We start from the raw sequence: 24,042 nt of genomic DNA, 5'->3' as shown, positions 1-24,042 counted from the left end.
CATTATCAACAAAACAACATAATCCAGTGTAACATAATAATACTGTAACATAAAACATACGATGCATCCAGCATCAACAACATAATACAGCAACATCATATCCTGCCCCACTATTTTTTCCCACCGTCTTTTGCCCCCCTTCCCCTTCCTTGCCTGCTGCTCCTACCCAAAGTGACACCAAGATGGCGTGCAGCAAGGCTGCCAGAGCGCTGCTGTGTTGGGGGGAGAGACAATGGAGATGCCATCTGGGGACACAATGAAACAGCTCATGGCGTGGAAGACCCGGCTTCTTGTCCAGAGGCACTGCAGGATATTGCCCCAACCTAGTCCAGAGGCACTGCAGGACATTCCCCCAATCCAGGCCAGGGAGTGTGCAGGACATTGGCGTAACCCTAGTCCAAAGGCACTGCATGACATTGCCCCAACCTATCCCAGGGAGTATGCAGGACTTGCCCTCAGTATTCGAACGGTGATCAGCGCCCCTAGTGGTAGCTGCCCGGCCTGTGACACCGATGATGCATGCCACTCTGTCCTCAATGTCAGTGAGTGGCAGGGTGTGAAGTGGACCGGCGCCTGTCCGCACCTGCTCAAGCTGATTGTTTGACTTCTTTGTCTGCAAAGATGGAAATGGGAATGGTTACAAGAGGGTCCATCTGCTCTTGTGGCACAGATAGCCACCAAAGCACTTGTACCATACTGTCTGAATTTAATACAGTCCTCTGTTTAATAGCCTTGGAAGTTGCACGTGGTTCATCAGGAGGACATCGAAGTGGAAGCACTGAGCATGCTCGACCAGCTCCGTTAGGCAGGCCCCTTTGTTCCCATGCCCGACACGAGACTCCCTAAGCAAGCGCTCTACTTGGAGTTCCGACACAGCAAGCGAGACCTAAGTGGGAAGAGGAAACGCCTCAAGGACACCCTCAAAGCCTCTTTGGTAAAGTGCAAGATCCCCACCGGCACCAGAGAACCCCTCGCCCAAGACCGTCCAAAGCGGAGGAAGAGCATCCGCGACGGCGCCAAGCACCTGGAATCTCGTCGCCGAGAGCATGCAGAAATCAAGCGCAGACAGCGGAAGCAGCGTGCAACAAAACAAGCTCCCCACCCACCCCTTCCTTCAACCACTATCTGCCCCACCAGGGACAGAGATTGTAATTCCCGCATTGGACTGCACAGCCACCTGAGAACTCACTTTTAGAGTGGAAGCAAGTCTTCCTCGATTTCGAGTGCCTGCCTGTGATGATGATGATTGAAGTGGGGAGCAATCTTATGAGATCTCAGCAAGCAATCTTAATAATGTGTAAAGATCATTCATGGCAAATAGGTAAGCTTAGTTCAGCACCCTATGTGTCATGCATTTTAGGAGGCAACCCACAGAGTGCTGAGAGGCACCAACAGCATGAGCACAAATAGTGTGTCAGATTTATAATTGAAGTAATGAAGAAGTGCATGAAATAAAACTGTACTCACTCTGAAGACCCTTGTCAGATCATTAAACTTCTTTCGGCACTGTGTGCCAGTCCTGACCAGCGATTTCCCTCCAAATCCTTTTAAGTATGGATGGCAGTGGTCTAGATCCACCCCCAAGATGCAACTCCTGCCATCTTCTTTCCACAGCCCCCACTAGAGCTTCATTAACCTCGTGGCTGAATCGCCTGCCTCGCTGTCTGGAATCATCGTTCTCCATGATCAAAATGCAGATGTAAAATGGCTGATTCAGCCCCAGTTGTACTGCGCATGCGCGCGGCCGCGCCCTATATTAGCGTTTGCGACTGGAGATCAGACCAGAAGTGCGGGAAGAAAAGAAAAATTTGCGCATGAGCAGAATGGCCAATTTATTTTTAAACGCCGGAACTTTTGACTCCGACGCACAAAGTGTATGGTGCAACACCGGAGTTAACGCTAACGCTCCTCGTGAACTTCATTTGGCGAAAGTTGCTCACTCTGGTGCTAACGTTAACCTGGCGCTAAATTTTTGGCTCCATTGCAAATTGTGCCCGGAAATGAACGAAATCGCAAAAAGACACAAATCCAGCGCAATGGATGGAACAGCGCTTTACTTGCACTTTGTATACTGTATTCCCTGCTCATGATGCAATCTACTCTACATTGGAGAGACCAAATGCAGATTGGGTGCTTAAAGTTCCGGTTGCTTACTAATTTAATTCTCCATCCCACTCTGACCGTTCTATCTTTGGCTTCCTGCAGTGTTCCAATGAGGCTCAACGCAAGCTTGAGGAACAGCACCTCATCTTTCTTTTAGGTACTTTATAGTCTTCTGGCCTTAACATTAAATGTTATAACTTTAGATCTTAACCACTACTCCCATTTTCTCTTGGACTGCATTGCTTGTAATGGAGAATGGTTGCACCAGAACCACTGCTTGAGGTGGGGATTCCCTATCAGTACACTGGCGGCAAGGTGGTCCTCACCCTTTCTTCTGCCACATTCCTGGGTCATGGGAGTCTTTTCATCTTTGCCAGATTTTCCATGCTTCCCTTCCCTTCCCTTCTACTATTTTGCTATGAACATTTTCACTTCTGAATCCATCATTTGTTTCTTTACTTGTCCCATTATCGCCCTTGTTCCACTATCACCCCCTTTTGCCTTGCACCATCACCCCTTTTGTCATTTAATCACCTGCCTTCCACCCTATAACAAACCTTCCTCTTTTGTTCTTTACCTGCTCTCCTTGAAATGTTAACTCTGTTTCTCTCTCCACAGATGCTACCTGATCTGAGTGTTTCCAGCATATTGGGCCCAAGTTTCCACATGATTTGCGCCTGATTTTTAGGAGCAACTGGTGGAGAACGGACTATCTTAGAAATCGCAATTCTCCACATTTTTTTTCTGCAGTTCTAGGCAGGTAGAACAGTTCCACTTTGGAACAGAATTTTTTCTTCAAAAGGGGGCGTGTCCGGCCACTGACGCCTGATTTCAAAGTTTCCACAGTGAAAACGTACTCCAAACTAAGTTAGAATGGAGCAAGTGAAGATTTTTGTAGAACTGAAAAAACCTGTTCTACACATTAATAAATCAGGCGCAGGTTACAAATTAGGCGTCCAGAACGAGGTGGGGGGGGAAGGGAAGTCATTAAATTCTATAATAAATCCTTATTTATACTTCTACAAATATTATACAAATACATCCAATCTGAATAAACATTTATAAGCAAAGAAAAGATTAAATAAACCATCTTCCTACCTGTGTGAAAGTGCTTCAGCCATCGTTCGTTCCCGCGGGGGGGGAGCCGTTCCGTTCGTTCCCGACGGGGGGTGGGGAGGGAAACGGCTGCCTCAACTTTCTGAGGCTTCCTGCACCTTCTCACTGCTGCAAGAAGCCTCAGTGCTGATCATGGAAGGGCAATGTGCTTTTATTAAAAAATGTTCAAAAATTAAACAGTTACAAAGAACTACAAAAATGGCCGAGTGCCAATGTTTCCTTCACACTGCGCGTGCGCGAACGCTTCAATGCACACGCGCAGCGTTGCTGGCAGGAAAAAAACTAATTTAAATGGTACCCGCCCCCTCCCACTTACAAAATCGGTGCGAGTGTAGGCTCCGCCCCCTGGGCGCCGCGCCAGGCAGACAAGGAGCTGCAGGGCACTCCAGAATCGCGAGGTTTTTTTTAGGCGCGAAAAAAGGGCGTCCAGCTCGGAGGGGCGCCCGTTTTTTATCGTGTGGAAACTTGGGACCTTAATGTCTACATTTCAGATTTCCAGCATCTGCAGAATTTTGTTTCTGTTAAAATAGTAGCTTTTATTTGAAATTATCATTAAGTTCAATTTTAAATATCTGGAAAAGTTTCAAATAACAGTTTCAAATAACATTTCACACTTGAGTTGCCCTAGACTAGAGCTGTAGTTTTCAAAATTTTCTGTGCGAGAGACCTCCTGCAAATATTGACACTCACTGGGACGCCATATGTATCTTTCTGAAAGACGGTGTGAGTTACCTAAAGGAAAATAGGGTACTATTGCAGAGTACACAGCAACAGAAACAGCATGCTAGTAAGTCAACAAACATAGTAAAATACAGAAATCTAATGACCTTGTGAGCCATCCAGAGTAGAATTTGCCGAATATTGTGCAGTTTATAAAGGGTCACCCTCGAGTGTGAAATAATTTACTTAGTGAAAACTAATAATGCTGTTGTGTTAATTAGGCACAGAAATAAAGGTTCAAAGAATACCCGCCAGTTTTTACAAGGTGCATTTGTGAATGTGTGTGCACACTCTGCAATTATCCCAACTTTAAATATTAAGTTGATTTTCCAAACTCATCTTTTTTCTTTTAAAGTAGTTGGCCTCCCATTTGAGCTCACTTCTAATTTTCCACATAAAATTAATCAAAATGTTAAGACTTTTTTTTAATAACCAAATACATATCTAGTATAACTCAAAGTTGTATTTACTCCGGCATATTATTTTAATGACTTGTGGCAGAGGTTTAACACTTCAATTAGATGGACCCTTGGGATGAGAAATTCGTGGCCTTGGTGCCACTCCGTAGTGCCATTAAATGGTGTTAAAACGGTGGTTGCTGCTCTTTCGCCAGCTGCTGTCGGGTCCTGCGGCGGCTGCCATTTTGGGCCCTTTCTTTACGCTGCTGGTAACTAGCAGCGCCATCTCTAACAAAATGGCAGCATTGTGATGAAAATCGGTGTGCGAGGCTGACTTTATGTCACAAGCGCGAACTTCAACCCTAGCGCTGAATTCAGTGCTGGGTCCTAAGCACGCCAGGTTAACCTGGCATGCAAGCAGGCTGACAGTGGTGATGTCAGCACCTCTTAAAGGGACACACACAACACATCATTCAGGTAAGTTTGGATTTAAGGATTTTGACTAGGTTTTATTGATTTTTAATAAATTGGTGGCTTGCTGCAATAGATGTGAAAAGTTTTTTTTAAGTGTGTAGGGAGTACTGCTGGCGTTTGCAAAGGCTCAGATGGTAAATGAAGGCATTTGAGAAGACAGAACATGCTGTAAATACTCAGCAGGTCAGGCAACATCCGTGGAGAGAAAAACAGGGTTCACATCTCAGGTGGAGATGCTGCCTGACCAGCTGAGTATTTCCAACGTTTTATGCTGTCATTTCACATTGACAGCATTTGCTTGCAGAGGGAAGAGGAAGAAGCCGAAGAGGAGGAATCAGACAGAAGGATGCAACCCAGACAGCCCCTTTGTGGCCGGTATATCTGGGATGGAAAAGTGACCACAATCCTACTTCCTCTTTCAACAGTAGTCTCACACCATGCCTTCCCTCTATTATTGACCATAACAACGTCCTTTTGGCTCATGCTGAAATAAAAGGCACCACAAAGCAAACTTTCCAATCCACCCATATACATTTATCCATCCAATGTGACATCAAGAAATCAACTCATCACCCTTATGCATTCTCTTGGTGACTGGCTTGTGTGTGCCTTTGCCTATCCAGCTGATGTCACGCAGTGCTACCCCAGTGGCTGCAGCATGGCTGCTGTGAGGCTGCTGACTTTCAGTGGGGGACATTGCAAATGTCCTTACTGGTTAACCTTGAGGAGCTGGTGGTTGGGAGTGTCAAATCAGTTGTCATCTTGTTCTTCTTCAACTCTCCGCTCCCTCTTGGTCACCCACTGGCTGGGCAGGCTGCATTTCTTGGGTGTATGAAGACAGCACAAGGGTGGAGTTGTAGTAATGGGAGGGCGAGAAAGCATGAGGTGCATGCCAGAAGGAGGATAGCTTATAAGGATACCAGCATCTTGTATGTTTTCAGCCCCACCGCTGGCCAAGGGCTCAGCCATGCTCTTGCCAAGAATGGCCTGTGCTGTCTCCTCCAAGGAGGTGAGGTGAGGCGAGGCTAGGAATGGGAGATGTGCCTCATGATTGGTGCAGTTTTTTGGTAGGTGAGTGATTGGGGGTGGGAGTCATGCATTGAGCAGTGTGTGAGGCTAGTGGTGCAGTTGGTAGGAGACGGCTTTTGAAGATGTACTCACTGACCTTGACCAGTGGTCTGAGGTTGTGAAGCTTCTTTGGGCACTGCAGCCAGGTGGTGGGGGTGGCAGTGATGGCCTCGGTGAGGTACTCCCACATCATTCTTTCTGGAGGGCCTCCCGGCCCCTGTGGGTAGAGGGCTTATCTTGCAGTGTTGACCCCCCCGCACAAAGCTGGAGTGCTACGTGCGAGACCTTGGGTGCCCCTTCTCTAACTTGCTGAGTCATTTGTTTTAGTGCTGAGGCATTTTTCCCATTTTTTGAGGTTCGGAAGGAAATTCAGCTTTAAGAGCTGAATAGTCACATTTGGGACTTTTTATTGTTAATTTTTTTTTAAGGCAGAAAGGGCTGAAAACTGCATTGTTTCACTTCATTTTAATTTGTATTGCTTCAGTGTACATGGCTCCTTTAATTCTCAGGCCTCTTCATTGCCCACAATTCCTTGTGAGCTCCACAGTCTCATTTCCAAAGGATAGGCGAGGCGCGAAGACCGCACCTCCACACAAACTTGGAGTCAGATGCCTCCAGCAATGCCACCAGTACGGTATTACATGGCAGGTAAGCGCTGCTCCAACAATCCCCATCCCCCTTCACCGATTAATTTTTCTCTGTTAGTGTTCCGGCCATGTTCAGCGGCCGTTACTAGCTAACACAAATTTCTCCCTTTTAGTCTTCTACGCTCAAAGAAATACAAGCCTAGTGTATCCAATCTGTACTCATAATTTATGCCTTTCAGCCCCGGTATCATTCTGATGAATCTGCGCTGCACTCCCACAAAGGCTAATGTATCCTGTATGCTGAGGTGCGGTGCTCAGAACTGAATGCAGCATTCCAAATGTGGCCTAACCAGAGCTTTATACCTAAAAATTAGGTTTGCTGTAAAATCCAGCGTGTTGTGTTTTGTTTAGTGAATGGGAGCTCAAGGATCAATGACGAATTGTATCACTTGTGCTGTTCTGAGGTTTCATTCAAGTTCATGAAACTTGCAGTGTTGGAAATGGTGGCTTGGATGCTGAAAATATCCTAGGAATCCTAGAATCAACTAGGGTTAGATTGTGGCTTTCTTCATGTCCAGTGACATCCTGTTTGTGGAGAGCACCAAGGTAGAGACATGACAATACTCCTAGATTAACATTGCAGCCTGGATGATGGCTTACGGGATGGAAGCTTCACCAATTGGATCTGAGACTGGGTAAAAGTGAAATAAGCAGCAGGATCTGCTTTGGCAAGAATTTTTAAAAGTGTCTTAACCTTTTTGTCTCCTCGAGGCCAAGAGTACATGTATTCGAAGGTGTATGCATAAAGATCCCTGACAAATACTGGGACCAAAGGTCCAGTTTAAAAATCCAAGCTTAGGGAACAAAGACGGCAGCAAATGCAAAGCCTTATGGGGAGGGAAGCCCTGTGCAGAGGAATGTTGCTGGAATGATTGGAAGTTAATTTTTTTTGAATTTTTAAACATTTTTTTAATTTGTTATTTTAGTGATATATAGTTTGTTGGATGGGAAACCAACATAGTTTTTTTTAGGGATTTAAGTGATTGCGTTTGCAGTGGCTTCTGGTTGTTCATTTGTTGATTTTTAGTGAAAAATTTTAATTTTTTTAATGGGTTGGTGTTTAATTGGTTCAAATATTTCATTTACTTAAAAGCATTTGGCATTCTTTGTGCTGTATGAATTTTCTTATTCAGTGGTACGTTTTGTGCCCTACAGACGGCACCAAATGCAAAACCTTCCACTACATCGATAAATGGATGAAAAGGGGAGGACTCTTGGCCCTCTGTCTGACACTCTGGGTCCACAGGAGATACATTTGCAACCCCCCCCCCCAACCCATTCTACCCATCCCCCTTGCTTTTCCTGACAGCATGTTGTATACTATCAGAACATGTCTGTCATTTATTTTAAATTTAATCTTCTCACAGTTTCTTCTAATGTATTTAATGATGTGAAAATCTCAGCTGAGTTTCTAATGTTGACATTCTTCTGTGGGAACAAAATAGGTCCTGCACTACAGTCATGATGTGAAGAGTTGGACTCAACTATATTAACTTGTAATGCTGAGCATTTATAGAAAATAACATCACTATTTTCTATAAATAAAATGACAAATTCTAATGCCTCCTTTTTGTTAATGAAGATAAATGTGAAAATCTGAGGAAGGTCTGGAAAAAGATTGAAGTAAAAAGTGGATAGAAATCTTTAAATCAGTAAATTTACAAAACCTGTAACCAGAAGTAATGGAACTGATTTTATGCAGCCTTTGTAGATGGGTGGTCTTATTAAGTTTTAGGCTGCAAGTTGTATTGCAGATAATGTCCTGATAGTGGCTGTGATGTGCAGTCAGTAGACCCTTGTTATAACAATGATGATGTTCGACAACGAGGTCCAACACCGCCTCCAGTGCCCCAGCGCAGCCTTCGATCGCCTGAGGAAGAGAGTGTTCGAAGATCAGGCCCTCAAATCTGGCACCAAGCTTATGGGTCTGCAGGGCTGTAGTGATACCCGCCATCCTGTATGGCTCAGAGACGTGGACCATATACAGTAGACACCTCAAATCGTTGGAGAAATACCACCAACGATGTCTCCACAAGATCCTGCAAATCCCCTGGCAGGATAGACACACCAACGTCGATCAGGCCAACATCCCCAGTATCAAAGCACTGACCACACTCGACCAGCTCCGTTGGGTGGTGGGCTACGTTGTCCGCATGCCCGACACAAGCAAAGCGCTGTACTCAGAACTCCTACACGCCAAGCGAGCCCCAGGTGGGCAGAGGAAACGTTTCAAGGACACCCTCCTTGATAAAGTGCAACATCCCCACCGACACCTGGGAATCCCTGGCCAAAGACCGCCCTAAGTGGAAGAAGAGCATCCGGAGGGTGCTGAGCTCCTCGAGAGCATGCAGAAACCAAGCGCAGACAGTGGAAGGAGCGTGCAGCAAACCAGACTCCCCACCCACCCTTTCCTTCAGTGACTGTCTGTCCCACCTGTGACAGAGACTGTAATTCCCGTTTTGGACTACAGCCAACTGAGAACTCAATTTTAGAGGAAGTCTTTCTCGATTTTGAGGGACTGCCTATGATGATGATGTCTTTGGAGTATTTATACAGAACTTTCCCTCAAGAGATGGGTAGAGTAAAGTCCATAATGGGTTATAACGAATGTGACTGGCACCCAAGCACAGTGATAATGGAACTCTGAGCACCTGTGCTCAACACATGCATAGATCCCCATGACAACTCATTTTTAATGTTTGGAGAGCATAGTGGGAGTGTCTACTTTTCACTTTTTTCTAACATTTAAAAAAATTCAAAAGTTTTGAAAGTTTCCAGAGATTCTGGGGCTGCTGATGCACTTTTAAAACTTGGCTTTGTGTTGAGTTGGAATTGCAAGGCAGCTGGTATGATAAAGTTAAAGTGATGTGAGATACTCTCTTGGAGATGGTTTTGCAGTGCTTGGCTTTAATGCATTTAGATATCAGTTTGGGACGGAAACCTGAGTTATACTGCTACTTTGCACATTGATTCACACCAAACCAGCTTTGCATCAGTCTCAAAGTGTCCCCCAAGGTTCAATCCTTGGCCCCCTCCTATTTCTCATCCATATGCTGCCCCTTGGCGATATCATCCCAAAACAGGGAGTCCGTTTCCACATGTACGCTGACGACATCCAGCTCTACCTCTCCACCACTTCTCTCAACCCCTCTATAGTCTTTAAATTGTCAGACTTCTTATCTGACATCCAGTACTGGATGAGCAGAAATTTTCTCCAATCAAATATTGGGAAGACCGAAGTCATTGTCTTTGGTCCCTGCCACAAACTGTGTTCCTTAGCCACTGACTCCATCCCTCTCTCTCGAGCATCTATCTGAGGCTAAACAAGACTGCTCGCAACCTAGGCGTCATATTTGACCCTGAAATGAGCTTCCGGCCACATATCCGTGGCATAACTAAAACCGCCTATTTCCACCTCCGTAATATTGCCCGCCTCCACCCCTGTCTCAGCTCTTCTGCTGCTGAAACCCTCATCCATGCCTTTTGTTACCTCTAGACTTGACTACTCCAACGCACTCCTGGCTGGCCTCCCACATTTTACACTATGTAAACTTGAGGTCATCCAAAACTCGGAAGCCTATGTCCTAACTTGCACCAAGTCATGATCACCCATCGCCCCTGTGCTCGCTGACCTACATTGGCTCCCAGTTAAGCAACGCTTCGATTTCAAAATTCTCATCCTTGTTTACAAATCCCTCCATGGCCTCGCCCCTCCCTATCTCTGTAATCTGTTTCAGTCTCACAAACCCCCGAGATGTCTGCGCTCTTCTAATTCTGCCCTCGAGTATTCCTGATTATAACTACTCAGCCATCGGTGTCCGTGCCTTCAGCTGCCTGGGTCCAAAGCTCTGAAACTCCCTCCCTAAACCTCTCCCCGCTCTACCTCTCTTTTCTCATTTAAAACGCTGCTTAAAACCTACCTCTTTAACCAAGCTTTTGGTCATCTGCTGTAATTTCATCTTCTGTGGCTCGGTGTCAAATTTATCTGTTTTGACTTATCATCATCATCATCATCATCATCATCATCATCATAGGCAGTCCCTTGAATCGAGGATGACTTGCTTCCACGTCAAAAGGTTCAGAGGTGTTTCAATGAAGGACCTAACATTCCAGATCCCGAGCTAAATCTCGAAGGGTGGAAGATGCCTGTGCGTGGATTTTTTTAACGGGTGGTAGCCGTTGCACACCAACCACCACACGGGCTTGGCAGAGCTAGGTCTTGATCCAGTGGCAAGGATTAACCAAGATGACTGCAGACCAGCTCTACCGCTGACTCACCTCTCTCTGCACTGATTGAGATTGTGTTGTTTCTCCGTCAAACAGCATCACTTCTGCCCCATACTAAAAGCTTGCATTCCTTCTCCTCTTTCACAAACATCTCAGAGCAAAACTACACCACACACCTGGAAAAAGTCTTCATTTTAGAATCAGTAAAAATCTAAAATGAAGTCTTTGTCTTATATCACTACTGTAAAGCGCCTTGCGACGTCTTGCTACATTAAAGACGCTATATAAATTAAAGTTGTTGTTGTTGAAAGTGCCAATATAATTATACCCTTAATTCATGCCAGTGTGAGACTAAATTGTACTGATAATGTAGCTGTTTAAGACTAATTTATTTCTTATAATGGGCTTGCTGCAAAATTATTGTAAAATATTTGCAATTTAATTTCTCTATGCATGTACAGTAGGGTTAACATTGATTCTGTCTGGGATGTTGCACCATTATTTGTGTACTAGTTCTACAAGATGATGATTGAGATTACGTTTAGAATTTAAAAAAAACTTCTTTGTGTTTTTACATTTATTTTGTTCAAGCCCATCCCTCATTATGTCCCACTACTGCATTCTATCACAATGCATCATCCCTTATTTGAGAAGTGAGGAGGGGACACTCAGATGTGGACTTTTCCGTAGCTGTTATTATTGATTAAGAGGAGGTGCAATGTTCTAAATTGACTCCTTTTATTTAGGATGGGGCTTTCCATCTTGTGGTCTAAAGGTAATGATTGGCTAAGCTCATCTTTAAAAATAGCTATTCTGGTTTAAAGTACAGAAATCTCTTAGTACAGCAACTGAATCACCCCATATATCTTTTCAGGTAACTGGTACTTTACAAGTGCACAATATGATCATGATCAATATTCCTATCTTAACCTAGTTAGTTGAACTGTTAATGGACTTAATGTGATTAACATTGCTTGAGATTTCCATTTCAAATATACACTTTGTGAAATAATTTCATTGTTAACAAATGACTAAAAATATTTTGATCTTAACATCATTTAGATGTTAACTTTGGTGGCTGTCTTGAGGATGATAATCCTTGTTGGAAAGATAATTGGTTTTGATGAATGAGCTTTATAACTTTTAAGGCCAATAAGAGAGATGCATGCTTACTTGCACACATTACAAATCTAACTGACTCACCTGGGGTCAACCAGCTCCTGATGTTCATGCTTCTGGTATTGCGATTTTTCCTTCAAAAGCCGAATTTCATAATATTAATAACTTTTATTTATATAGCGCCTTTAACATAGTAAAACGTTAAAATTCAACATAGTAAAATTCATACCAGCTGGTACAGCTATGTATTCCTGCTTGCAATCACCTGCGAGATTTTCCCATATATTAACATTGATATAACTTTGAAGTTGTGCTTAAATGTGTCTTTGTACAGGGTATCTCATTTGCTGCCTATCCTGCTTCCATGTACCCTGTACAACTCAATGATCAGGACTGTTACTGGCATTCTGGAGTCTCCCACATGTCCCATCCTCCACCACCCCCGCATCTTGCCCAGCATAGCTATGCTATTTTCAATATATGTTTCAATATATATCTGTGTTAATGGCCTTATCAGTTGTGCATATTATCTCATTGAGTCACACTACCCTATTGTCCCCTATTGTTGTCAGCCCCCATTGGTTCCCTGTCCCTCCATACATTGAAATCATTGTCTAAAAGTACCTCCATGGCTTTAACTTCCTGGTAGTCAACATTGAGCAGAAACTGAACTGGACCAGCCACATAAATGCTGTAATTACGAGAGCAGGTCAGAAGCTGGCTTTAAGAGCATTGTGGGAGTATCTTCACCACATGGACTGCAACAGTTCAAGAAGGTGGCCCACCTTCTCAAAGGCAACTTGGGAAATGGGTAATAAATGCCGACCTTGCCAGCGACACCCACATCTTGAGAATTAATTTAAACAAAAGATTACCTTATGGTGTCATTATCCATAAATATGGTTTCAAGTTGAACAGTCATTGAAAGGCTGAGGAAACTGAAGAAAGCAAGACACCAAGTTACCACCACCACATCACCTGGTCAAAGATGAGAGAGCCGAAATTGCTCATTTCTTTTAAGAGCCATTACCCACTCAAAGAGGCGGCAATGGTCTGGAAAGCACTCATTGCTCGGTCAGCGCGGAGGGGCTGACATTTTCTAAATTGCCTTCCTTTATTTCTGGAGCAATGTACGGGATCGCCCCTCCGTCTTTCCGCCCTGTTGGGCACCCGCCAATCCCTTACTGACCGGCGGCGACCCCCTTTCTATCCCATGTGGGAAATTGCCCCGTGGGAGCGGATCGACCGACGGTAAGGTGCCAGTGACAGCTTTCCCTGGCGGGAAGCTTCTTGTGGCTGGGTGGCGCGTTGCCCTTAAAGGGGAGGACGCACTGCCATGGCCGCCATTTTATTTTAATTGTTGGCCGACTCCGAAGTCGGCTCGACAGTAGCAGCCACAGGTTCGGCTGGGCTGTAACAGGCAGCCTGGCACCCCCTTTTGAAACCCTCCCTGGTGGCCCAGTATTTGCCACTAAAGTGGCTGCAGAGTTCGCAACGGCCCTCCCCTTTAACTTAAGTGGAGAGATGTTGTGACGCGTTAGCACGATGACGTCATCAACGCGGTGCTGATGACTAATAGAGTTGTCTACTCCGCCCACCTCCACCTCCGCCATGATGATGCCACTTCCGCCCCGCTCAAAAAATCCCTGAAATGCTGAATTTCGCCTGTTAGGCCGCCCCATGCATTAGCCCTCCCCTTTAACTGAAAGGAAGGAACGTTGTGATGTGTCAGCGCGACGTGGCACTGATGACTCGGAGCGGCGGCTGATCCAACCCAACATTAAAAAGCATCAACTTAAAAACACATTCAAATATATTGCAGCAACTTACATCCAATAATTAAAGCCGGTGCCAATCCCGGGCCTTATCCCAGGCCGAAGGGCCTCCTGGTATGCTTCCCCCGCCCCGAGCCCAGAGTGCTTTGCCGGTGCCGGTCCCCCGCCCCTAGCCCTGGCCGAAGGGCTTGCCGGTCTGCTTCCCTAGCCTGCCCCTAGCCATGGCCGAAAGGCTTGCCAATCCATTCCCCTGCCCAACTCTGGCCCCGAGTGCCTTGCTGGACCCGTTCCTCTCCCCAGCCCGAGTGCCTTGCCGGTTCTGCCTCTAGCCCAGGCCAAATAGCCTCCTGGTCCGCTCACCCGCCCCTAGCCCAGGCTGAATAGCCTCCTGGTCTGCTCCCTAGCCCAGGCTGAGTGGCCTCCCAGTCCGCTCCCCCACCCCTATCCCAGGCCGAGTGGCCTCCCGGTCCACTCCCACCCTCCCCCCACCCCCCCCCCCCCCATCCCACGTCGAATGGCCTCCTCCCTCCTGGTCCCCGCACCTAACTACGCCTGAAAGGTTCCCCCCCCCCCCCCACCTCTCTCTTTCTTCATCCCCCCCGCCGTCCCCTCTCCTCTCTCTCTCCCTCACCTCTCTCTCCTCCTCTTACCTTTCTTGTTGCTGCTGTCTGGGCATCTGCTGCACTTACCTGTGCCGATTTCCTTACCTGCGCCAATTTCTTTAACTCTCCAAAAGGTTTTTCTGCAGAGGCCACATACGCGGCCCTAAGAAGAACTGGAGTAACTCTCAGCTGGCCAAACTTGCCTAAATGGCCAGAATTGACATGGGTGGCAGGTTACGCCCCCTTTGGCTGAAAAAAAAACTTGCCTAAAAAAAAAATCAGAACACGCTGGTGCAAATTGATTGGGGAAACTGTTTTTTTAACTTAGGCCAAAAAACTTAGGCCAAAAAAAGCAGCCTGCTCCAAAAAAATGGCGCAAATCACTGGGGAAAATTGAGCCCTACGAAAGGGATATACACAAAATGGCTCTGGACCACAAGGCACAACACTAGGAATCTGGAAATATTGGTGGATAGGTCACTGAAATCAACAGTGCAGTGTGCAGCAGAAATAAGGGAAACTAACTGGATCTTGGGAGGTAAAATGGAGAGAGTGCACAAATTCTAGGAGGTGATAATGGGGGCGTGAAATGGATAAAGCTGAAAAATGGGCGCGGGCAGCGCGATGTACAACCTGCCCGCACATATTGAAAGGAGCTCAGGTAGCACATCAAATTCGTGCTACTTTACCTGATTGTAGCACACAGCCTGTCAGCAGCACGTTCAACGCTGGGCTGTGCGCTCGATGTTCGTGCAAGGCTAGTTTTATTTAAAGCTAGCCTGCACCTCTTTGAGGCAGTTTGCACCTCCTTAAAGGTGAGCTGGCTTCTAGTGATTAAAAGCGCACCAGCGCTAACCCAAATAGCTCAACAGGCCAGGGAAAGAACACACAGCACTTAAAGCCTTTGTGCAGGGGTGGTGAAAGTCAGTGAATACATCTTCAAAAGCCGCCGCCTGCCAACTGCACCACTTGCCTCACAACACTGCTCAATGCACGCCACTCATCACTCTCACACCAACAATCTCTACCAAATATGAGACACACCTTGCATTCCTAGCTTCACCTCACCCCTTTGGAGGAGATGGTGCTCGCCATTCTCTTGGCAGTGGCATGGCTGAGCTCTTGGCTAGCGCGGGGCAGATATAATACATGATGTCGATAAATCCAATTTGCTGCATTCCACTTGGGTCTCCTTTCTTCTAATGCTTTCTAGGTGACGATTTCCAGTGCTGTAATTTCCTGATTGTTTTCCTGTACAACTTCTTACTCCATTTTGGCTCATTATGAAAAGTAGTTTTGTAAATTAACATATTGTTAATGGACACATTGTATCAAAATTGAAAACATACATTGAAATTTAACATAAAAATGTAAAATGCATGTTCAGTTTTGATAAAAATTGTCCATGAACTCAGAATGATTACTAGATGCAAGACATCACCATTTTATAAAACCTTAGCATCAACACACTATCAATGTTTTCTTGCTAGCTACCATTATATTTTTTATTAAAAAACTTTAAAATGTCTTATATTTTATATGGTTATATCTTAATTTAGTCCCATGAATTAGACAGCTGAAACATGTCATATATGATTCTGTGAATAATTTTAACGGAATGAAAATTTTATTTTTTGAAAATTGGGAAAGCAATGAAATAATTTGTTTGTGTTTATATTGCAGGTTAGCACTGTATGTATATGAATATCTACTCCATGTAGGAGCACAAAAATCAGCACAAACATTTTTATCAGAGGTGAGCCTTCCTTCAAGCTTTATGTATTACTTGAGCCTTTCTTCAAGCTTTATGTATTTCATGTTCTGTGTGTTATTTTCAGTCTTGTGGAATTTCAGATTCTACCTTGTGTAATAAACTGGATAAAATATGCCTTAAATAGGACTTTTACTGTTTTAAATAGCATAATTTGCATGTTATTTATAGTTGTGAAAATAAGTTTGAATAATTTTAAACCCTCATGCGTTGCAGAGGCCTCGCACTGTGCTATACTGTTGCAAACTGGCAGTTGTGCTGTGTTGTATACTGGGGCAATGTGAAAGTGGGGATTTGAATTTGCATCCAGTTACTTTTGGAGACAATTTTAAACTAGTATCGGGGTGGGTGTTTAAATTCCGAAGTAAGCTGAATTACACAAATGTGTACTGATTACATCGTATATTATGAAGAACAGCTGTGAATTTACAACAAATCTGGATTCACATCTGCTATGTAAATGTGGTATAAGATGACATTCTTTTAAGTTGGTGAGTGTAGGGTGGCTGGATATATTGTGGACATCTACATTTTAATTGCTCTTTTGTAAACATACAGTACATGTGTAGATGCAATGGTGTGATCTCAATTTATCTTTTAGATACGATGGGAGAAAAACATTACATTAGGAGAACCACCAGGATTCTTACATTCGTGGTGGTGGTAAGTTTATTTTAATAATGTCTAATGTGTTCTTTCCAATACTTTGTTTGAAAAATATAGACCTGGATATTATTAAATGGGTTTAAAATACTTTATGAATTTTTAAAAATTAACCTTGCAATAGTGGCTTATTGCAGTGTTTAAAAATGCCCATCTGCTTTCACGATACAAACTTCGGATTCCACTTTAATTTGTTGATTTCTGATACGACTTGATGCATGCAGTGTCAACTGAGTTGTTTGCACATGTTGGCAACATACTTGTTTTGATAATGGTGGTGTACTTCAGACATTACTTGCACTGTAACAACAGAAGCCTGCAATATAGAGCTTTTTCAATTGCACAATTTGTATATTATTTCAAAGATGTTTAAATGCATAATTCAATTGATTAATTCATACACAATTTTTATTGAAGGTTTTAGAAATTAATGTTCTCATCTTTATTTAAAAATCGAAACTCAGTTTTAACTGCACATGCAACTACTACCACCTCAATGAAAAGGCAACAGACCATGAGGCTGAAATGAAAAATAAAATAAACCTTTGACATTTCAGTTTTAAATTAATCATATGCAAACTTCATTTTTATGGTGATATGATGAAAACTTGAACCTTTCGTATTTGGGACCTGGGTTAGGATGTAGACATTGCTGATGGAATGAAAGGTGTTGACATCAAGGATTTCAAATGAAATATTTGTGGGCAGTTGCTGCCCGTGGTTTGGCGCACATTGGTCACAATTGGCAACCTCATTTTGGCCACAAGGATGGCTGGGGTGGAAATGGTAAAATATACTGGTAGAAATTGGGGTGGTCTTCTAAAGTTGGGAATAATGTAGGTTGAAATAGAAAGAGCTTTACTCTATATTAATACATGACTTGGGAGTGCCTGCTGTACATATGCCACAAGTATAAAATATTATGGTCTCCGGCACCAACATCTCTCTTGTTCTTAGTATACCTAAAATATTAATTTTAATGTAAAAGTCTGTATGATTATTTAAATAGCATTTGACTGTTGATATCATATTCAGTCAAAAATATAAGTGAGAGTACATAGCCTTCAGTTAGCTACAATAATAGTTAACAAAACTTTGAAAGTGTACAAGGGAGAAGTGTAATGTTTTTTCTGGAAGGTGGCCATTTGAAACCAGAGAAAAGTATCCACTAGACTGCCAGCAACTGACTTCTTGCTTTGCAACCGTTTGTTGGAAATCATATAAATCATTAACATTCCTCCCCTTCCCTTTCATTAGAATACCCAGGACTCTGATGTATTCAGCACAGAGATTAGATTTAATCAATTGTGTGGCATAGTTGGAGATCAGTGAATGTGGTCGTGCTATTGAAACTGATTGCACTCTCATTGAGAAGTATAGTTTTCAAGGCAGCACAGGCAGATGCTTCGCCACCCCTGCCTCTCTCTGTTTTTTGTTCTCCTGACAATAGGAGTTAATGTTTACTTGTACTCCTTAATGAAAGAAGACTTAAAAATTGGGGGTCATGCTATCCAATTTAAGGAGTAACTACTTCATATTTTGAGTTAACTCATTGCATAAATACCAAGGGGTAGAAATTCACCTCCGCCCAAAACGAGGTGCACTTACCACTTTTTGCCGGTCATTATGGGTGCGAAGTGGTGTTAGGACCGCGAAATTCACCTACTGCTGATTTGCTGCTAACGAGCCAGCTGCTCCCTGGCCGCCTTAAAGGGCAGGGTTTGCAGTTAGGCCCTGAGCAGGGAAGCCATTTGAGTGGAGGCCATGCACCAGTCGCAGGGAGGGCAAGCAGATTTTCCGACGCTGAACTGGAGACCCTCATGGGGGCTGTGGAGGGAAGGAGGCGTGTCCTGAACCCCGATATAGGCAGACCGACTTGCGAAGTTTTCACGAATGCCTGGAGAGAGGTCTCGGGGACCTCCATTCATGACAGAACTGCAACCCAATGCCACAAAAGGCCAAACAACATCATTCGTCTGATGAAAGTGAGTACATGTTCCCCCAACTCCTGACCTTCCATCTGCGAGCCCCTCCTTCATCTTTCTCTTATTTCCCACCTTCACTATGTAGTCTGTTGAGGTCTGATTATATGTATTATATATATATAAACACAGGTAGAACGTCCGAAATCCGGAGTTTTAAAAATCGGAATTGTCCGAAAACCAGACATTGTGCAGATTGCACGAGTCGTTGTCCGGAATCCAGAAATATTTCCCAAAAACCGGACTTTTAAGCTGTGCATACCTTTTTCCGAGCAGGAATCAAAAAAAATACGCAGCCTGGCCCGGCCCGGCCGGCTTCGAGGTTGCCGGATTCGGGCCGTCGGATGTAATGTTCCGAAACACGGAAATACACAAAAGTTGGCCAAAGAGTTTCCGGATTCGGGACGTCGGAATGTCTCCAAAACACGAAAATACCCAAAAATAGTTCATGAGGTTTTCGGATTCAGGAGGTCGGATTTTCTTCTCCGAAATCCGGAAAAACCCAAAACTCGGCCCAGGGGTTTCCGGATTCGGGACGTCGGATTTCTTTTCCGAAATCCAGAAAATTCCAGAATGGCCTCACAATGGAGGCTTCTTTTCATGTCACAGTTACAGCTGCAAGTCAGGTTTACACACTTGTGCACTCATTGCTGAGGCCTCATGACACTGCCACTTAGCAAGCCTTCTTTGTTTTGCAGACGAAGGTTGCCCAAAGTGGAGCAACAGAGGACTGGTGGTGGCGAGACTGATATACAGCGGCTCACTCCACTGGAAGAAAGGGTCCAGATGCTAGTGTGCCCATATGTTTCCTTCGCAATGTCCACCAGTCGTGCCGATCCTGCTGGGGGCAGAATGGACAAGTGAAGGCCTTATTTTAATATTATCTCTCCCTGAAAGCGCCAGTGCCTGCCGCACGTTTGCTGATAGTGTGCAAGTTGCAGCCTGCATTCGTCAATGCCCTACCTCCCATTCACAGCAGCCCTTGTGCCATTTATATTTGCAGATGAGAGCCCAAATGTGAGCCAAGGCCAGGGACATAGCACTGATGCGAGTGGGATGGCAAGCCAGGAATACAGCCTTGAGGGCACTGAGAGCTGAGGGCAAGGAGAGGCTCATGAGGATATTGGGAGGCCAATCCAGGAAGACAGCCTTGAGGACAGTGGCAGCTGTGGCCATGAGCAGGCTGAAGAGGACATTGGGAGCCAAAGCCTGGACGAGAGCCAAGAGGGCACTCCATATGTTGGCATGTTGTCCGAGGAGGTGGAGGAAGAGGGGGACACTGATAGCAGCACCGCATCACTGCTTCTTACAGTCACATGTGCCAGCTCAGATTCTGGGAGATCAGTTAGAAGTAGCAGAAGGGTCTGAACTGGGTGTTGCACCAGGGCCTAGCGGGCTGAAGCATGGTGAGGGGCAAAGGGAACCTCGGGTACCATCACTCCGGCGGGTGAGTCCGCACGCAACTTCTGCTGCAGAGGTCTCAAACGAGCCCACCGAAGTTGGGGCTTATTAAAGAAGGGTAGAGGCCATGCATTCCCAGATGTTGGGGGCAGTGGCAAGGGTGTCGGAGAGGCTGTCGCAAGTGGTCAGGAGCATAGAGGAGTCCGCCTCCCACGTTGTGGACAGCTCTGCGCACACCATGTAGCCCATCATTGCCAGTGTGCAGACGATGGTGGACTCCCAGAGTGACCATGCAGATCCAGTTGTGATGCTGCAACTTGTTGGGGATGTGGCAGCTGCCATTATAGCATAAGCGCAAGGGACGAGCGTATCTGTCCTGCTTTGGATAGGATGGCCGCAGTCCTGGAAGCTCAAAATGCTCTTAAGCACTCTGGCCAACAAGACACGGAGCATCTTACTGTTGTCCTCTCTGGTGGCTTCGAGACTGTGTCTGGTCACGTGCAGTCTCAGGTGGATGCCACGCATGACCTGAATGTTGCCATCGCGGCTGGGTCCACCACGGTCCACGGGGACCTTCCGGTGTCGCGCCACACTACAGACCTGTGCTTCCTCAGATTGGTGGCGATGGTGATGTGCTGCCCCCAGGGAGTGGCGCAGGCTCCTCGGACCAGGATGATCATGATGTGCTCTCTCAGGATCACACTATTCCTGACCCCAGACCTGTCGCACCACCATTGCCAAGAAGCATGGAATCGCCAGAGCCAAGGCCGACTGAACGCACCGAGGAGGGTGCTGCCCAGTCTGCAGCCGGCCCAACCAGGTCCTGAGCTGGTCGAGGACATCCTAGAAGGACATCTGTAGCTTCTACACCTGAAAGACAGCAGCCTTCCTTGAGCCATGAGGCAGCCAGAAAGAAGACACGGCGGAGAAGTAGTAGAATAGGCATGTGTAAGAGGGGTTAGAAGGAGATGCACAAGGGTGAGAAATAATTGTTCTTGGCACTTTTCTTTCTTCTGTAATAAATCTTTATTTTGTGTTCCCAAATCTGCAGGTGTACTATTTCATTGTGGGCAATGATGTGTGTGGTAGGGCTCATTGGGCTGGCCATGGAAATGCAAAGATGAATGGTAAAATGGCCATTAACTCATCGGAAACGTGCAGCAATGAGACTGCACTTCCCTTGCAGGGTTTGGATGGCGCCGATGCCTCCTGGGTGGCTGCCGACTCGTATCATGGTCCTCCTCCTCCTCCTCTGCCTCCTCCTCAGGTGCTACTGCTGGCTCGTCCTCCAATGGCTGGCCTCTCATGATTGCCACGTTGTGAAGAATGCAACAGACGACCATGAATAGGGAGACCCGCTCAGGCGAGTATGGCAACACTCCACCAGAGCGGTCCAGGCAACGGATCACAATGGAGTGCTCAATTATATAAGAACATAAGAAATAGGAGCAGGAATATGCCATACGGCCCCTCGAGCCTGCTCCGCCATTCAATACGATCATGGCTGATCCGATCATGGACTCCGGTCCACTTCCCTGCCCGCTCCCCATAACCCCTTATTCCCTTATCGTTTAAGAAACTTGTTTATTTCTGTCTTAAATTTATTCAATGTCCCAGCTTCCACAGCTCTCTGAGGCAGCGAATTCCACAGATCTACAACCCTCAGAGAAGAAATTTCTCCTCATCTCAGTTCTAAATGGGCGGCCCCTTATTCTAAGATCATGCCCTCTAGTTCTAGTCTCCCCCATCAGTGGAAACATCCTCTCTGCATCCACCTTGTCAAGCCCCCTCATAATCTTATACGTTTCGATAAGATCACCTCTCATTCTTCTGAATTCCAATGAGTAGAGGCCCAACCTACTCAACCTTTCCTCATAAGTCAACCCCTCATCTCTGGAATCAACCTTGTGAACCTTCTCTGAACTGCCTCCAAAGCAAGTATATCCTTTCATAAATATGGAAACCAAAACTGCATGCAGTATTCCAGGTGTGGCCTCACAACTACCCTGTACAACTGTAGCAAGACTTCCCTGCTTTTATAATGCATCCCCTTTGCAATATTGCCCTTCCTGATCACTTGTACCTGCATACTAACCTTTTGTGTTTCATGCACAAGTACCCCCAGGTCCCGCTGTACTGCAGCACTTTGCAATCTTTCTCCATTTAAATAATAACTTGTACTTGATTTTTTTCTGCCTAAGTGCATGACCTCACACTTTCCAACATTATAGCCTATCTATGTCCTTTTGCAGATTTTGTGTGTCCTCCTCACACATTGCTTTTCCTCCCATCTTTGTATCATCGGCAAACTTGGCTACGTTACACTCAGCCCCTTCCTCCAAGTCGTTAATATAGATTGTAAATAGTTGGGGTCCGTGCACTGATCCCTGCGGCACCCCACTGGTTACCGATTGCCAACTCGAGAATGAACTATTTATCCCTACTCTGTTTTCTGTTCGTTAGCCAATCCTTTATCCATGCTAATATATTACCCCCAACCCTGTGAACTTTTATCTTGTGCAGTAACCTTTTATGTGGCACCTTGTCAAATGCCTTCTGGAAGTCCAAATACACCCTGTTTGTTACATCCTCAAAGAATTCTAGCAAATTTGTCAAACATGACTTCCCCTTCATAAATCCATGCTGACTCTGCCTGACCGAATTTTGATTTTCCAAATGTCCTGCTACTGTTTCTTTAATAATGGACTCCAACATCTTCCCAACCACAGATATTAGACTAACTGGTCTATAGTTTCCTGCTTTTTGTTTGCCTCCTTTCTTAAATAGGGTCGTTACATTTGCAGTTTTCCAATCTGCTGGGACCTCCCCAGAATCCAGGGAATTTTGGTAAATTACAACCGATGCATCCACTATCCCTGCCGCTACTTTTATATTAATGACTTGGAAGAAGGGACTGAGTGTAACGTAGCCAAGTATGCACCTGGTGGCTGAATGAGAGTTGTTGTAGGCATGCTGTGCAGCAGTCCTGGGGTTATAAGGGAAGGCAGCAGCCAAGTGCACAGTGGGTAGCCCTTGTCACCAAGCAGCCAGCTGCAATTTTGTCTGCCGCAGGATGAAGGCATTGTGGCTGCTGCCAGGATACCGGGCACCAACTGCCATGATCTTATAAGAATTTAAGAACATAAGAAATAGGAACAGGAGTAGGCCATGCGGCCCCTCGAGCCTGCTCCGCCATTCAATAAGATCATGGCTGATCTGATCATGGACTCAGCTCCACTTCCCCGCCCGCTCCCCATAACCCCTGATCCACTTATCATTTAAGAAACTGTCTATTTCTGCCTTAACTGTATTCAATGTCCCAGCTTCCACAGCTCTCTGAGGCAGCGAATTCCACAGATTTACAACCCTCGGAGAAGAAATTCCTCCTCATCTCTGTTTTAAATGGGCGGCCCCTTATTCCAAGATCATGCCCTCTAGTTTCCCCCATCAGTGGAAACATTCTCTCTGCAACCACCTTGTCAAGCCCCCTCATAATCTTATACGTTTCAATAAGATCACCTCTCATTCTTCTGAATTCCAATGAATAGAGGCCCAACCTACTCAACCTCTCCTCATAAGTCAACACCCTCATCACTGGAATCAACCTCGTGAACCTTATCTGAACTGCCTCCAAAGTAAGTATATCCTTTCATAAATGTGGAAATCAAAACTGCATGCAGTATTCCAGGTGTGGCTGCACCAATACCTTGTACAGTCTATGCAAGACTTCCCTGCTTTTATATTCCATCCCCTTTGCAATAAAGGCCAAGATATCATTGGCCTTCCTGATCACTTGCTGCACCTGCATACCATCCTTTTGTGTGTCATGCACAAGTACCCCCAGGTCCCGCTGTACTGCGGCACTTTGCAATCTTTCTCCATTTATATAATAACTTGCTCTTTGATTTTTTTTTCTGCCAAAGTGCATGACCTTAAACTTTCCAACATTATACTCCATCTGCCAAATTTTTGTCCA

General features: G+C 45.2%; 1 protein-coding gene across 3 annotated transcripts in view; it reads left to right on the top strand.

The window, feature by feature from the left end:
* The window catches only part of ssbp2b (single stranded DNA binding protein 2b), an 810,931-nt gene that overhangs the window by 150,689 nt on the left and 636,200 nt on the right, over window positions 1-24,042 (top strand). For all 3 annotated transcript variants that reach the window (XM_070885543.1, XM_070885533.1, XM_070885522.1), the window contains exons 2-3: window positions 15,933-16,005; window positions 16,622-16,683. In XM_070885543.1, coding sequence (XP_070741644.1) covers window positions 15,933-16,005; window positions 16,622-16,683 — 135 coding nt within the window. The remainder of the gene's footprint in view (window positions 1-15,932; window positions 16,006-16,621; window positions 16,684-24,042) is intronic.

Source organism: Pristiophorus japonicus, chromosome 1 (assembly GCF_044704955.1).
Source record: "Pristiophorus japonicus isolate sPriJap1 chromosome 1, sPriJap1.hap1, whole genome shotgun sequence".
NCBI lineage: Eukaryota > Metazoa > Chordata > Chondrichthyes > Pristiophoridae > Pristiophorus > Pristiophorus japonicus.
Note: the sequence above shows the minus strand (reverse complement) of the source record. Positions and strands in the feature narration are given on the sequence as shown.